This window comes from Aedes albopictus, chromosome 3 (assembly GCF_035046485.1).
Source record: "Aedes albopictus strain Foshan chromosome 3, AalbF5, whole genome shotgun sequence".
In the NCBI taxonomy this organism is placed as follows: Eukaryota; Metazoa; Arthropoda; class Insecta; order Diptera; family Culicidae; genus Aedes; species Aedes albopictus.
Window position 1 is genome coordinate 317,958,591 of NC_085138.1, and position 16,689 is coordinate 317,975,279.

General features: G+C 44.0%; 1 protein-coding gene across 13 annotated transcripts in view; it reads left to right on the forward strand.

Moving 5' to 3' along the window:
• Positions 1-16,689, forward strand: part of LOC109401225 (uncharacterized protein DDB_G0284459) — a 337,393-nt gene that overhangs the window by 305,928 nt on the left and 14,776 nt on the right. For 11 of the 13 annotated variants that reach the window (XM_062842581.1, XM_062842583.1, XM_062842582.1 and 8 more), the window contains 3 exons: positions 11,225-11,616; positions 11,716-11,859; positions 12,190-12,612. In XM_062842581.1, the coding sequence (XP_062698565.1) occupies positions 11,225-11,616; positions 11,716-11,859; positions 12,190-12,612 (959 nt within the window). The remainder of the gene's footprint in view (positions 1-11,224; positions 11,617-11,715; positions 11,860-12,189; positions 12,613-16,689) is intronic. The other 2 variants (XM_062842586.1, XM_062842587.1) reach the window with 1 other exon arrangement.

Below are 16,689 nucleotides of genomic sequence, written 5' to 3' on the forward strand. Positions count from 1 at the left end.
CAAATCGTTGTTATATAAGTGAAAGTTAAAATCATGCAAATAACACTGAAACAAATGATGTGTTAGTGGTGTAAAAATAAAATAAAATTCTTTCAGGAGTACCCTTTGAGAATACTCCAAAAGTTCATTCTGAGATTCATTCAGGAGTTCCTTTTGGAATTCCTCGAGCACTTCCTTTGAGGCAGAAGCGCCAACTTGGTCAAATTATTGGGGGCAAAGCCTGTTTTTCCTGATTTTTTGTGTGGGAAAATTCAAAAATCGTCTAATATTGGGGTGGAAAAAATATGCTTGCCCACAAATTCTTCCCAACCAAGCTGAATAAGATCAAGTTTCAGGCAATTTGGCCGACATAATACCTCATGATGAAGAGAACAAACCTGCCGATGATACCCTATGTCACCCTTTATAATTTTTAGAAAATTAGGGTTATTTTTTTTAATTAAAAACTTTCAAAAGTTCATCTGGAAAAACCTGGAAAACTCAGGGAATTTTATGTTGAATTATGAGTAGACACCTTGTATGTATTTTAAAATACAGATGTTGTTGTGGATGGTTTGTTCTGGGTATAAAAAATGGTTTGACACTTGCAGGACCGGTACTGACCCTGTGAAATTAGATGTTGGCCACACGAACACTCGCGACATTGACATTCTGTGGCAAATTTTTCTATTTACTTGTTAAGTCAAAGTCCACGCTCAATACAAATTTAGAAAATAGTAATTGTACTGGAGATCATGTAAATTGTTGAAATCGTAATCAAATGCCACTCAAATTGCTGGGATATCAGAGACATGCAGACGAAACACTGGGATTTTTTTTAATTACCGTACGGGTTTGGGCCGAAGAGTCTCAGATTTTCATGAAACTTTTTCCACAGGCAGGGTTCATGGATAATGGATATATAAATAAAAAAATGAGTAAAATTCAGGGTCGCCTATTTTCCCAGAAAACTCAGGTGGAATTTTTTCATATGTTTGCACAGACAAACAGACGTCTCACTTTACTCACTTCCCATCGTTCCCCTTTTCAAAGGATTATTCAAATATTCTGTAGTTCGCAAATCGCTCCCCAACTAACATTTATTGTGAATGTAAACGCCAACAAAGCGTTCTCAATACGGCTTGATGCTGAGTTACTGTGTTGTACATATGGACGGAAGCTTCTATGCAAGCCCTATACTAATGAATCTGGCGAACTTAATCCACATGTACATGCAGTGCGAGCAGCTTCTATGCCACCAAGTCATAGCTTTTTTCTCGGGTCCTATGTAACCACTAACTGAATAGCATCATGAGAAGGCGCTTTGACAGCCTTTTCACAGTTGTTAAAAAATAGTTATACGGCATCCCCAAATAATTCGCTTAAATATAATTAGGTTATGGATACCATGACCCAATACATGTGTAACTGCAACTATCGCTTTTAAAATTGAATAATTAAAGTACTTGCCGCTACTTGGAATCGAACTCCTGATCTCCGTATCCACTGGTCCCGATGATGTCCTCGCTGCCACACTGCTATATATATAAATATCATAGTAAATAGCCCGTTTAGCTTTACTCCAGACAAGGCTTTATAATTGTGCCACAAGAAACCTTACCCAACTTCATGTTGCTGTAAAAGATTGTGAAACGTCAAACGCCATAATGTTTACATCGAACATGCTGTGTGGTTGCTCCAACAGGTTCTTTATCACAGCTAAAAGAATGTTCCTTTAACAGCTACGTAGCGCTGCTATTTTGTGTATTTGGCAACATTACAAAACGTGCTGTATAAAAGCTTTATTGGTTGGGACTCTTATACGCAGCAGGCTTTAATTTGCGCAGCTCAAAGCTGAAAGAAATGTAAGCTTTATTCTCAGGTCTTGAGGGAATTCAATATACATACATTTAGTCTTTCCTTACCGGCTCGGGACTCTAGCCGACGCGGAGGAATTCAGTAGTCACCACCTAAATAACTAAGCAATGATAGTCCCATTTAATACACTATTAGGCAATCATCAGGATACAAATCTTTACCTGGTCCTACTATGGAGAAAAAAGTATACTGAATCAGTATTACTGATGTATGCAGAAGTGACGTGCGAGCTAGTAATTGGACCTACAATATAAATCATATATTTAGCATAACCTACTCCTAACGTCTAAACCAAAGATTCTGCTCGCCACTCACACAAGTGATACTACGAGTTCACAAGATCACCGTATGCTATCGCACTTCAGCCCGAAATACTTCCAAAATATAACAATTCAATAAATTTCACAAAATTCCTTATTTTCTGCATTCAGAATCTCACGCAACAGCTCTACCACATTTCATTCGTCATGCATCTGTTTCCCTGATTGCTGTCTGTATGACAACCTGTTTGGCATGTATTCTGCAGTCGACACTGGCGGCCTGTCATTGTCCGTGCTGCCAGAACATCCCCCGCCCCGTGGATCGAGGGGAGGGTCCACCGTAGATCCACCAAGTTCCATCATCGCCAACTTTACAACTGGACGTTTCAACTTACCGGTTGTCGTCCGTACAATTGCTTGCCGAACTCTCCCGTCCTTACCAAAAATTACTTCATCTACAATACCTCTCGTCCACGATCTTCTTTTGCCTTCTGCTACATAGACAAGGTCGCCGACCTTCAGAGACCTGACTTCATCCAGCCACTTAGTCCTCCTGTTGATGGTTGGGAGATACTCTTTCGACCATCGCTCCCAGACGTCGTTCGCTAACTGCTGAGATCTTAGGAAGCTACTCCGCAGGACACATCCTGGATCAACCGGCGGTTCCATAGGCTCATGCGCACCAGATGAGCATCCGAGTATAAAATGATTTGGAGTCAAAGCTTCGGAACTATTTATCTCCTGCGGCATGTAGGTGAGCGGTCGGGAGTTAATCAACCCCTCTACTTCGACAAGCGTTGTCCACAATATTTCATCGGTCAATTTGCGCCCATCGTCCAACGTGGTCATGCCTTCCTTTACGCTCCGCACCATTCGTTCCCACACTCCGCCCATGTGTGGAGCGGAGGGGGGATTGAAGGACCATTTGGTTCGCGCGTCGGTGAAAGTACCGGCGCAACCAAGAGCTATTTGCTTTTGTAGTTCTCGGCTGGCACAGACGACGACCAACAGTCACTTCCAATGGGCCCATGTAATCGATACCAACGTAGCTGAAGGGTCGGACGTTCGAGATCAATCGTTGTTCGGGTAAAGGAGCCATCCGAGGAGGAAACGGTTTACATTTGCGTACCTTGCAAGCGATACAATTCCGGCTAACGTTTCCAACAGCCGAGCGTAGACGCGATATCTCGAAACGTTGACGAACTTCGTTAACGACCGTTTCTGTGTTCGCGTGGCCGCATTGATGATGGTAAAACTCCAACAGTAGCTGGGTAATCTGATTGTCCCTGGGGAGTATTACAGGGAACCTCGCGTCGAAATTCGCGTGGGCAGCGGCAGCTGTCCTTCCTTCCATTCGAACAATTCCGTATTCGTCGGTGAACGGTGACAGCTTATACAGCGGGCTGCTCTTCTCGATGGACTTCCACTCCGCGACAGGCTGATCGCGGTTCTTCAACAGGGTTCGCATTTCATCCGGATAGCATTCGGTTTGTGCCGTTCTCCATAGAAAGCACTCTGCTCGCTGGAACTCTTCTTGCTTCAGTGGCACGCCACACGAGGGAACCGACCATTTGAGACATTTCATTTGGTTTATAGTTGCTGGTATAGTTTCTATTGGCCGCCCAAGAACACGCAATCGACAGTTGCTGATGAAGCGATATAGGCAGGCTACAGTTCGCAGTAATACGCTCCACTTCGAGATCCTTGAAACATCTATAATCGTGGCGGGCAGCGAGATGTGAGCCAACACGAAACTCGTTCGCAACTCTTCGGCAGTGTTCGTCTTCACTCGTTGTTGCGGCCACTCATCTTCAGGAAGGTAGAGAAACGCTGGTCCTTTAAACCATCTACCATTCGAATCCGGTTCTGTGTCGCGTACCCATTTCGTCAGGCAGTCGGCCACGTTGTCCTTGGATGGTACCCATCGCCAGCACTCAGCTTGTGTTAACGACAATATCTCTCCGATACGATGAGCGACAAACTGTTTGTATCGTCTATGGTCCGAGCGAATCCACGAGAGTACCGTCGACGAATCGGTCCACAAATACACGTCCCGAGGTTGTACAGAATGGTTCGACAGAACAGTGTTTACCATTCTCGACCCCAACACTGCCGCTTCCAATTCTAACCGTGGTATCGACAGGTGCTTAAGGGGGGCCACTTTGCTTTTCGCCATAACCAATGTACATTGCACTTGCTCGGAATCGTCCTTAATGCGGAAGTACACAGCACATCCATAGCCGGCTTCGCTGGCGTCAGTGAAAACGTGACACTGTAGCGTTCGATAAAACATTGGATCCATCAGGGCGAAGTAGCAACGCGGAACGCTAAGCTCACTTATAGCGGGTAGCAGTTCCACACAGCGCGTCCATTTGGCAAACTCCTCGTCCTTCATTTCCTCATCCCATTGTACTCCACTTCTCCACAGATCTTGGATCAAAGTACGTCCGTGAACAAGGTACGGTGCTAACAAGCCAAGGGGATCAAAAAGACTCATAATGATCCTAAGAGCGATGCGTTTCGTCGGCCTTCTATTATCGGAGACAAAGGGAAGTAACTCTGGCGCCAGTTCGGTTGAAAAGGTCAAAGTATCGGAATCCGGGTGCCACAACATCCCTAGAACACGTTCCCACCTTTCTTCCGGGACAGATTGCAGCAAACGTGGTTCCTTGTCCGGAGTTTCGCCGAGCTTTTCCAACACTTCGTCACTGTTGCTAACCCAGTTCCTCATCTCGAAACCTCCGCGGGCATGGATGGTACGTACTTGCATGGCTAATTCTGCCGCTTCTTCAGGAGTATCGGCGCTGTCGTAGTAATCGTCCATGTAGGTTTTATTTTTGATCGCCTCCGCCGCCAAAGGGAATTCGTTCGCCCATTTATCCGCATTGACACGTAGCACATACTGCGCAACGCAGGGTGAACAAGTTGCTCCGAACATCGCAACGTCCGCTATGTACACTTCAGGTGGATAACGAGGATCGAACTGGAACAAGAAGCACTGGAAATACTTGTCCGATTGTCGCATTCGTAGTTGTAAAAACATTTCCCGGATATCTCCTCCAAATCCGATGCGTTTCTCGCGGAACTTGCAAATTACAGACGGAAGCGACACCAGAAGGTCAGGGCCCTTTAGCAACAGCGAGTTTAGCGAGACTCCGTTCACCTGCGCCCTACCGTCCCAAACCAGTCGCTTTTTCTGCTTCTTTGGATGCGTCACCAAGCCCAGCGGTAAGTACCACACTTGTCTGCTGCTGATCTCGACTAGTTCTTCTTCCGTGGCCTTGTGAATATAGCCCTTCTGTATATAATCGATGATTTGCTGGTTCACGCTGTCTCGTAGACTCGAATTTTTGGCTAATTGAGCCTCGAAACTTTTCAGTCGCTTCATCGCCATTGGAAGGCTATCCGGCACCTCGACATCATCGGTTTTCCAGAGCAAAGCAGTTTCATACCGCCCATCCACAAACTTGGTAGTGCTGTCCAGTATCTCACAGGCTCTCTTTTCTTCAGCGGACTGAAGCATTGGTGTTTGCCTGGTTAGCGACTCCTCCAGTACAAACTGCTGCCGGACAAGGTCGTTTAGTTCTCGGTCGGAGTCACAATTGCATTGGTGTACGTTTAGAAAGCCTTTTTTCGAGTGTCCATTTCCGTCAGGTCCATAGATAGACCAGCCTAGCAGAGACTTCACGGCGATTGGTTCTCCCGGTCGGCCCACGCAGCTATCCAGCGGCGCAAAAAGACTGAGGTTCTCCAGTCCTAGAAGGATCCTCGGAGTGGCTTCAGAGTACGACGATATGGGGAGATTCCGGAGATGTGCGAACCTTTCCGATAGTACGCCAAACATCAGGCTCTGGTTGGGTAGGTTCAATTCTTCGACAGTGTGAGCATTTTTCAAGACGAAGCGTCTCGATAGACCTTTTCCGGCTATCTCAAGGTCCACACGCTTTGAATTCTTCTCGTTTCGCATCACGCTCGCAGTCCAACGCAATTCCAATGGTTCTGGAACACCTGTGACACCAAGCTGACGCGCCAAGCTAGTTTCGATAAGAGTCAGCGAGGATCCTTCATCCAAAAACGCAAATGTTTCGCATTTCGTATTTCCGTTAAAAAGCGTAACAGGAATGATCCTGAAAAGGACCGATCTTTGCGTTCGCTCGTGCGTATTACACTCCGAAGCTCGGAGCTGACGCTGACGTGGTTCTTGCGTTGGGCGATGCAGTAGTGGGTGGTGACGAGCCCGGCATTGGACAACGTTACATCGGATTCTCGAACGACACTTCCATTGCCCGTGATCGAACAAGCAAACTTCACACAACTTGAATCGTTCGACGGCCTTTAGACGAGCTTCGAGTCCTAGCTGCTGGAATCGTTCACAGTTTCTAACACGATGATCTGTTTTTTCCGCAGATCGGGCAAGGTTGTCTCTCTGGTACGTGGTTCTGTACTCCCGACGTGTCTTCATGGGAATACACATGTCCCCTTTCCTTCGGTTTGTCCTTGTCGGCTCTCCCACCGGATGATTTCTGTTGAGTGGCGATCGTAACTTCACTGGCGTCGTCAACTATTTCCTCCATAAACATGCCGAAGTGCTGAAGCGTTGGTTCACTATACGCCCTTTTGAACCTAGCCCACTCCATCTTAATTGAGGCTGGCAACTTTTCCACTAATTCCCCAAGCAAGGTGGGATTCGACAGATGACCCTTCAGTTTTGCGGCTGCCAAGTGGTCGCATAGCTGCTGCACCGTCAGCCCAAAGTTGATCAACGAATCCAGTCTCTCAGGCTTTGGTGCCTCCACCCGACGAACCTTGTCAAGTAGGTTTTTCACCAAAATCTCCGGTCTGCCGTACAATCGCCGCAGGGTGTCCATAATCGCTCTGACGCTTTCGGGAAACATGAGCTTCGTGACGACGGCATCTCGTGCTGGACCTCGCAAACACTCGCGTAGACGAATGACGTTCTCTACGTCCGAAAAACCGCACGCTGCATTGGCCGACTCGAAACTGTGGACGAATATCGGCCACTCTTCCGGATCACCCGAAAATGTGGGAAGCTTCTTCGGCCAAATCTGTCTCGCTGCTATCTGTGCGGCGTTTGGCCCCACCCCGTGAGAGCTCATCACGGATCCTTCGTCCTCATGCGGCAACCTGGAAGCATTCGGTTCAACTCCGTAGTAACGACGTCGGTTGACGGAACCATCGCGCTCCGTCCGAAAGTTGGAAACCCTGTCCAAAACGTTGTGTCTGTGGGCTTCTCCGCGTTCGCTTCCCGCGTCGACTTGTGGTGGTCGAATTGAACTTGCCAAATCGTTATTTCTGCTGTGCTTGCTTAGTTCGTGTTGACTTTTCAACCAGGCCTTTGTCCTACTCTTGCGACCCGAAACGCTCGAATTTTGACTGCTTTCCTCGTCAGCAATCTGATCTTCCAACTCGAACTTCTCCCGCAAGTACTTCTCTTGTATTGCCAATTCCTTGGCCTGAATAGCATGCTCCCGTTCCTTTAGTAGCTTCTCCTTCTCCAGCCGGATGCTTTCTTCCTCCAGCCGCGCCTGTTCCTGCTTCAATTTCCGTTCCTCCAACAGTCGCTCGTCCTCTAATCGCTGCAATGCTAATTGCGCTCGAGCCCTGGTGGTTGAAGTACTGGACTTGGAAGATCGCATCTCCCTATCGGACGGTTTGGTAGAAATTACAACTTCCGGATTCTTTATCGGAGTCACATTTCCGGCGGAGGGTTCACCGCCCGCGGCGGCGTTGGAAACAGCCATAGCCTTGGATTTTGCAGAGCTTTTGGACTTGTCGGACGTTTTCTTCAGTTCGGCGTTGCTTGTCTTCGTAATCTCACTCGTCGCACCGAGGACACTCAAGCTCGCCGGAAGCTTCTTACTTCGTCTACACGGGCTGACACTTACCACATCTCCACGTTCGGTCGCGGATTCCTGGCGAAACTCCGGCACAAACGTAGTGGTACCAAACGGCACAACTAGAGTGTCCATCCCGGGACGTCCCGGGACAAGAATTCCCGGGATTTAGGCAATTTCGGGATATCCCGTATCCCGGGATTAAATATTTGATTTCCCGGAGTTCCCGGGAATCCCGGAATGCATGATTTTATGCCCATTATTGGCGTTAAATATCAAAAATTCTTGATGGAGCCTGCAAGAGGACGATTCAGTTTTTGTTAACAACACATTCCCTTGACGACTTCTAGAGCTCGATTTGAATAGGTCGTATGTGCTTTCGTCGATATAAAAATCGATCAGTTTATTTTAGTTACTGTAGCAATATTAATTATGTTTCGAGGACTTTTAGTGATTGAACGGAAAGCCTGTTAAGTAAGGAATCGGCTGTATGTATAAGTTTTGTTTAATTTCAACAGCTTTCGCTTCAATAAGCGAATCCAACTGATCGAATTTTATATCGACGAAAGCACATACGACCTATTCAAATCGAGCTCCAGACTTCTTTAATTGCACCACAAAATCACGAAATCCTCTGCAACAATCAAGTAAACAAAATGTTTACTCACTCGATAATTATTAAACTTTGTGCGGGCATGTATTGTATGGTTATCCAAATCATCGAGAAAATACCTAGCTTACAGAAACATGTGCGCCCCTTGAGAAGCTCAGTCAAGAGTTATATCACAGATAACAGACGTTTATGCTTATATTGGCAATGTGTGTAAAAATGCTCAACAGCCATTTCGTATGTAACGAGCAGCTGAAACTCATGTGGCAATCATTTAGAGATGGCGCAGTGATCGATAGTCAGTGATCGCTTTCAAGATTGCATGCACTACGCAATTTTACATTCAAGATTGTATTCGATCTTGAATGAAACTAGAACTTTGAACTATTCTTGCATTCAAGTTAGATGTAATGCCGCAATCAGTTGAGTAGATGGCGGTAGTGAGCCAACGTATATCGTGTTGAACATTTACACAGGATTCTGCGAAAAATTTGTACTAGCATAAACATCTGTTATCTGTGGTTATATCAAACAATATCTACATATTCTAAAAGTATTTTGGGCAAATTGCATTCATATTTTGCAACTAATCAAAAAAGTACTGCTAGCTCTCCAGCAGCATATTGCAATTTAGTTTGGGGTCCCTATTATATATCGGATTTCTGAAACTAAAAAAGCTGTTTTTATGAGTGACTGACTACTGGCAGTACGATAATTCCCCATTCAACAAAATGGATAGACAATAGCTGACAATTTGAAATTCATATCATTTTCCACTGAAATCTGTATTTCATAAAAATCCCGGGATCCCGGGATTTCCCGGGATATGCAACAATTTTTATCCCGAATCCCGGGACAAGGAAAATGCCCGGGAAATGGACACTCTAGGCACAACTATCGCACGCCACCATACCCACATCGGCGGAATTCGGTCGCTCGCAAGCGCCGCAATCGTAGACTTCGTTCTCGGGCATCGTGAAGTAAATCTTTGAGTTTGTTGGTAGAGGAAAAAATCTCGCAGCAGGCTTTAATTTGCGCAGCTCAAAGCTGAAAGAAATGTAAGCTTTATTCTCAGGTCTTGAGGGAATTCAATATACATACATTTAGTCTTTCCTTACCGGCTCGGGACTCTAGCCGACGCGGAGGAATTCAGTAGTCACCACCTAAATAACTAAGCAATGATAGTCCCATTTAATACACTATTAGGCAATCATCAGGATACAAATCTTTACCTGGTCCTACTATGGAGAAAAAAGTATACTGAATCAGTATTACTGATGTATGCAGAAGTGACGTGCGAGCTAGTAATTGGACCTACAATATAAATCATATATTTAGCATAACCTACTCCTAACGTCTAAACCAAAGATTCTGCTCGCCACTCACACAAGTGATACTACGAGTTCACAAGATCACCGTATGCTATCGCACTTCAGCCCGAAATACTTCCAAAATATAACAATTCAATAAATTTCACAAAATTCCTTATTTTCTGCATTCAGAATCTCACGCAACAGCTCTACCACATTTCATTCGTCATGCATCTGTTTCCCTGATTGCTGTCTGTATGACAACCTGTTTGGCATGTATTCTGCAGTCGACACTGGCGGCCTGTCATTGTCCGTGCTGCCAGAACAATTTGTGTAAGAGCTTATCATCATCATAGCTATACATCCCGCTTAAAGTTTGTTTTGACAATAATGTTTACATCCGACAAGCCGTGTTGGTATACCAACAGTTTCTTTGTTGCAGCTTTACAGCTTCTAGCTGTAATGATATCGCATAACAGCCTTTAAAGCGCTGCTGGTTGGGGATTTGTCAGTATTACGAATTGTACTGTATAATAACAGCTGTTTTGTTAATGGGGACTCCTATAGGATTTGTTCAAGTTTTCACATCTTCCGGGAAATCTCCCGGAGTTGGAATAGAGTGCAGTAAAGGCAGCCACAGGGACAAGTGAATGATTCCAAAAAAACAGAGTTTGGTAGTGGTATGGTGCTTGTTTTGCAGTCGTGTATTCGCTTATGGTTTATATTTGACTAGCTTCCCTTTTACTCAGCGTTGACTGCTTCAATTCGATTGTTACATAACAAAAAGCAAATGACTGAAGCTTCTAGCGCTGAAAATGTTAGTTGGGTCGCTCATAGCGCTCGCATAATTTTTGCTCCTGTTAGACGTTTGCTCACTACCGCCATCTATTCAGTAGGTTTTTGAACCACAGCGTAAATAGCATTGAGCGATTATGTTTTCGTGAAGATGATTTTAATCGTATTTAATTCCAAGTGATACGTCTGTTTGTCTGTGTGTTTGGGTTCGTCGCTTAATATCGTTTCGTTGAAGTCTCTAACAAGCTCTGTCTTACTTGTATAGCCATCTTCCCATTTTGAAATGATGATACAGTAAACCAGTAAACGACCAAATTAAGAAATATGGGAAATTAAAGCATAGCAATAACAATCAAACGTTTTCGCATGGTCGGTGATTGTTGAAGCCAAGCCTCAGCCGCTTCAGTCAATGAATGTTACAATTTTACATGTTCAAGATTTTCAAAATCTTTGTGATTGTTTTTATGACCAGTCTTGTTAAATGTCAAAAAATGGATAAATATAATAAGCGAACAAAACATCTTTCCTTCTTTGCAGACAAACCCCGTACGTAAACTGAGCACAAGCAAAACCCCAACACCGCAGCGCAAAGACTACGGAGACGGCGGCGGAATGAACAACCTGATGTCCACTTCGTTGACGCTATCCAGCACCTCAACTCCATCCGGAGCCGGTTCCGGCGCAGCAGCAGCAGCCATGGCAAATTCGTCGTCCACTACGCCACGGCCCACTCTGAAACGAAGTCTCTCGCAGCAGAACGAACCCTGCCCGTACTGTGAGCGATGCTTCGGCTTCAAGGCGTACGATCGGCACGTCGAGTGGTGCCGCGAAAAGGCCCTTCTCACCAAGAACGCCAACAACAGTCAGTCGATATCCGCCGCCAAAGAGAGGTTGCAGGCTCGCATCCAGTACAAAGCGCCTCAAATCAAGTAAGTGACTCACCACCTGTTCTTATCGTTTACCGAGGTGTGGAACTAATCCCGAATTTACCACGCTAAATTCCTGCGATTTTTTTTCTTTATACACAGGTCAAAGCGTGCCTTAAACCGGGAGAAGTACTCCGGCAGTCTTAGCTGTGGTGGCTCCACGAACAGTCTAGCGGATTTGGATCTCCCGCTGCCGAGGCACCGGAGTCATCTGAACTCGATGAGTTCCTCCATTTCCAGTGATAAGTATGTACAGAAGTTCTACTATTATAAGATCATTTTTCATGCGTCAGTGTTTTAACCTTTTCGGTGATTCTCAATCTGTGGATTGCGTTTTTGAGTAAAGTTATTCTAAAAAAAGAGAGTTTACATTATGTAGTAGCATCTTTAGATCATCGCAATCCATCGAAAATTGAGAACCACTGCTCAATCACTTATCGTTTCAATAATCCAAATTTACTAACCTTCCGCCATTCACCCCCGAAACAAACCTCTTCTAATTGGTCAATGCCATGATGTCCCTACTAACACGCACTCGAAACATCCCCTAACTGCCGCGTCGCCATACGCTCCAAGCAAATCCGATCACTCGGGATCGTTGAAGAAAGTGTCGCCGCATCAACAACAACAACTACAGCATCTTCAGCAGTTTGAGCTGATAGCCACGTCCAAGCAGCAACAAACCAACGAACGGAAAGGTCACACCAAAAAGCGTGAAATCAGGGCCAATCTGTTGGAGAACGAAAACTTTATGCGCGGCAACAGCAACTGCGATAGCAACAACAACAATAACAACCACCACCAGCATCACAGTCAGGGTAATAAAATTTTCAGCAATAACCTGCTCATTAGGCCCACGCAGGACGTCCGCCGGGAGAAGAAACAGGCGGTGACCGTGCAGAGGGTCGATAAATTGGAACTGATCGGGCGTGGTGATCATCAACAGCAGAGGGTTCCACTGAAACGAGGCGCCACCAAGATCGTAAAATGCAACAAGAGGTAGCTACTCCACAAAAAAAAACTGCTTTCATCGAACATTATCTGATCACTTTCTTATGCACTACGTATTCGGTATAAGCACTGCACGTTTGAATATCTCGGATTTGGGTCTGCACAGTGGTCTTGATTGGGTGATAACTAAGACAATCTACCAGCAACGTAGAGGATTCTGTTACGGTTTGTTATTCCATAGGTTCACACTACACTCAGTGAAAAAAAAAACGAAATTCATCAAAATACCTGATGAATTTTTGCCATGGATGCCATAAGAATAACTTATGAAAACTAGTTTTCATAAGTTATTCTTATGGCATGACATAAGAAAATCTTATGAAAATGAACTTTCATAAGATTTTCCTCATGACATTCATATAGTTCAATTATGGCAAAAATCTTATGAACTTCCTAAGGTTTTTTAGTTGCGTATAGTCTGGCAAAAAGTAATCAAAGTTTTTTTTTGTTCATGATCACAGAATTTGCCAATTGACCGGAGTCAATACATTTACAGAACTTTGAAATATTTAGGATCCGCATTGATTAATTTATTGTTGAACTCCCAATCAAATTCACTGTGCAATGAGTTTTTTTACCACCTTTTTTATCGGAACGTGTGTTATGTTTTTTTGTGTGGGGTTGGTTTGGTCGTCATAGCTGTTTTTCAGGTTGTATAATTTTTTTTTATCCAATAATGGATTTAGCGTGACTAGAGTTTTAGCGCATTGAAAGCTTATAGCGTGCTTGTAAATTTGCTGAAATTATGATAAGGTAAGCTTAGCGGAGATGATTGGTTTGTCGTCTTAATATTTAACGTATATCGTCAACCAAATTTGATGTGAATTAGTTGTGCTGAACAAGGACTGAACTATAGAACAACTCATAAAACAAATGAATCAGTAACTACTTATATGTTTATAGTACTGTAACTGTAAAAGAATAACAGGGTTGTATTCCTGAAAGAATTGCAGGATGAATTTCTGAAGAATCTTTTTGGATTCCTGAATAAATCTGAGGATGAACTCCTTAGATTTCTCGGAGATAATTGTGAACGAATTACTGGATGAGAAATTCCTGACTCCTGTATCCCCTCCAAAATGACCTTAAAGTATTCCAATACAAATCTCTGGAAGAATTCCTCCAGAAATCCTTCAAGTAATTAAAAAAAAAATCAGGTAATTCTGGAAAAATTCTTGAAAAGAAGAAATAAATTTTTGAAAAGATTTAGAGAGGAATTTCTGAAGGAATCACTACAGGTACTTCCTGAAAGAACTCCTGGAGTAAACCCTGTAGGAATCCCTGGAGGAATTTTCAAAAGTATATCTGGAGAAATCCCTGGATGAATTCCTGGTGGAATTCCTAGAGCAAATATGGGAGGAATCCATGAAAAAAATTATGAAGAAATCGTTTGAAGAATCCCGGGAGGAATTCCTAGACAAATTTCTGGAGGAATCCTTCGAGGAATCTTTGGACGAATTCCTGTTGGAATTTCTAGAGGAATTCTTGGAGAAATCCTTGCAGGAATTCTTGAAAAAATCCCTGAAGCAATTCCTAGAGGAATCTCTGAAAGAAGTCTTTGAGAAACTGCTGGACAAATTCTTGGTGGAATCCCTGGAGAAATTGCTGGAGGAAGTTCTGAAAGTATACCTGGAGAATATCCTGGAGAAACCGCCAGAAGGAATTCTTGGAGAAATCCCTGAAGGAATTATTGGAGGATTTCCTGGAGGCATCCCTGAAGAGAAATCTCTAAAGGAATTCTGGGATAAATTCCTGAAGAAATACCCAGATGAATTTCTGGGTGAATTACTGAAGGAATCATCGGAAGAGGTCCTGGAGGAATTTCTAGAAGAATCTTCTGATGAATCCATGAAGAAATTCTTGGTAAATTTCTGGAGGAATTCCTGATAGAATTTCTGGAGGAATCCGTCAAATCATTCCTGCAGGAATTTTTGGAGGAATCCATGGATGAGAAATTCCTGGAGGAAACCCTGGAAGAATTTCCGGAGGAATCCCTGGAAAATTTCCTGGATGGATTACTAAAGAAATTCTTGAAATAATTTCTGAAGCCATCCCTGGAGGATTTTCTTGGAAAAATTCCTGGAGGAATCGCTGTAGGAATTTCCGAAGGAATTCCTGGAAAATTTTTCGGGGTAATTCCTGAAGATATTCTTTGTGGAATTCCTGGAGGAGTCCCAGGATGAAATCCTGCACGAATGCCTGGAGATATACCTGGAATAATTCCTGGATAAATTCCGGGAACAATTCATGGGGGAATCTCTAAAGGAATCCCTGAAGGATTTCCTGGGGAATTCCTGAAGATATCCTTGAATAAATTCCTAGGAGAATCTCAGGAGGAATTCCTGCAGGGATTCCTGCATTCCCTGAAGGAATTCTTGGAATAATGCCTGTACAAACTCCGGGAGGAGAATTTCCTGGTAAAATTCTAGAAGAAATTGCCTTATCAATTTCTAAAGGAATTCCTGGATCAATTTCTGGAGTAATATCTTCAATAATTCTCGAGGTAATTTCTACAGAAATTCCTGGGGTGATTCCTGGTGGAATTCTTAAAGGTATCCCTGGAGAAGTACCTGCAGGTCCTGGAGGATTGCCTGGATGAATCCCTGGAGAAGTCCCTATATAAATACTTGGAGGAACTCCTGGAGGAATTTCAGTAGGTATTCTTAACCCTTATGTGGCCGACAGGGTACCCGGGTACCCAGCACTCATTTAAAATACACGGTGTAGAAAAAAGCAAAAAGTTTGTTGGACACATAACGGTTAAAAGAATTCCTGGAGGAATTCCTAGTGCAATCCCTAGAGGATTCCTTAGAGAAATTCTTGAGGAAATGCCTGGAGACGTGCCTGTAAGAATTCCAGAAGGAATCTCTACAGAAATTCATAAATTTCATGAGGAATCCCTGGAGGAATCCTTCGAGAAATCCCTGCAGAATTTTCAGGAGGATTTTCTTCAAGAATCACTGGAGTGGAGAGCTTTCAGGAAGAATCCCTGCAGAAATTGCTGGAGGAATCCACGAAAGAATTTCTGGAGGAATCCCTGTTGGAATCTCTAGAGGAATTCCTTGAGGTACAAATCTCTAAAGGAATACCTGGAGGAATCTCTAGCGGAATTTTTAGACGAATCCCTGAAGGAATTCACAGACGAATCCTGGAACAATTCCTGAAAGAATTTCTGGAGGAATCCCAGGAAGAAATCCAAGGATCAATTTCTGAGGGAATTCCAGAAGAAGTTTCTAAAGAAATCCCAGGAGGAAGTTTCGAAGAAATCGCTGAAATTCTTGAGAAAATCCTGAAGGAGTCCTAAAAAGAGTACGTAGAGGAAATCTTAGAATCTCTGTGGCAGTTCTCGATGGAATTTCTGGAGGAGTTCCTGAAGAAACCCCAGCAGGAATCTCGAGAGCAATACCAAGAGGAATTCCTAAGAGAATCTCTAAACAATTCCTGGATGAGCTTCTGAAAGAATTTCAGGAGGATTTTTTGAAGAAATCCCAAGTTGAGTGCTTGGAGGCATTTTTAAAATAATCCCGGAAGTTGTTTCTGAAAACATCACAGAAGGGATTCCCGGTTGAATCCCTGGAGGAATTCTTGGAGGAATATCTGAAGAAACTCCTTGAGGAATTCCGGAAGCAATGCTATGAGGAATTCCTTAGGGAATCACAGGAGAGTTTTCTTAGTGAATTCCTGGAAGAATTTCTGTAGGATTCCCTCTGTCTGTCCCTCCTTGGAAATCCATGTCTGCATGAAAGAACAATTCTCGCGTTTAGTATCATACAGGCATCAAGGATGGGAACACTCACTTGCAAAGAGTTACACTCACTTGCAGTTTTCTCAGCTCAGAAGCGTGCAATCGAAAAACGATGTATGGACGACTTTTGTCTAAAAGTTTGCTGAATAGAGTAGGGGTCGCACACGCATACCGAAGTCGTGAGGGAGCTGCGAAGGCAACTCTCCACGAGGTGAATGTAAATTACACTCACCTCGTGAAGAGTCGCTTTCACAGCTCTGTCACGGCTTTGGGGTTCGTGTGCGACCCCTATTCTATTCGGCAAAGTTTTAGACAAAACC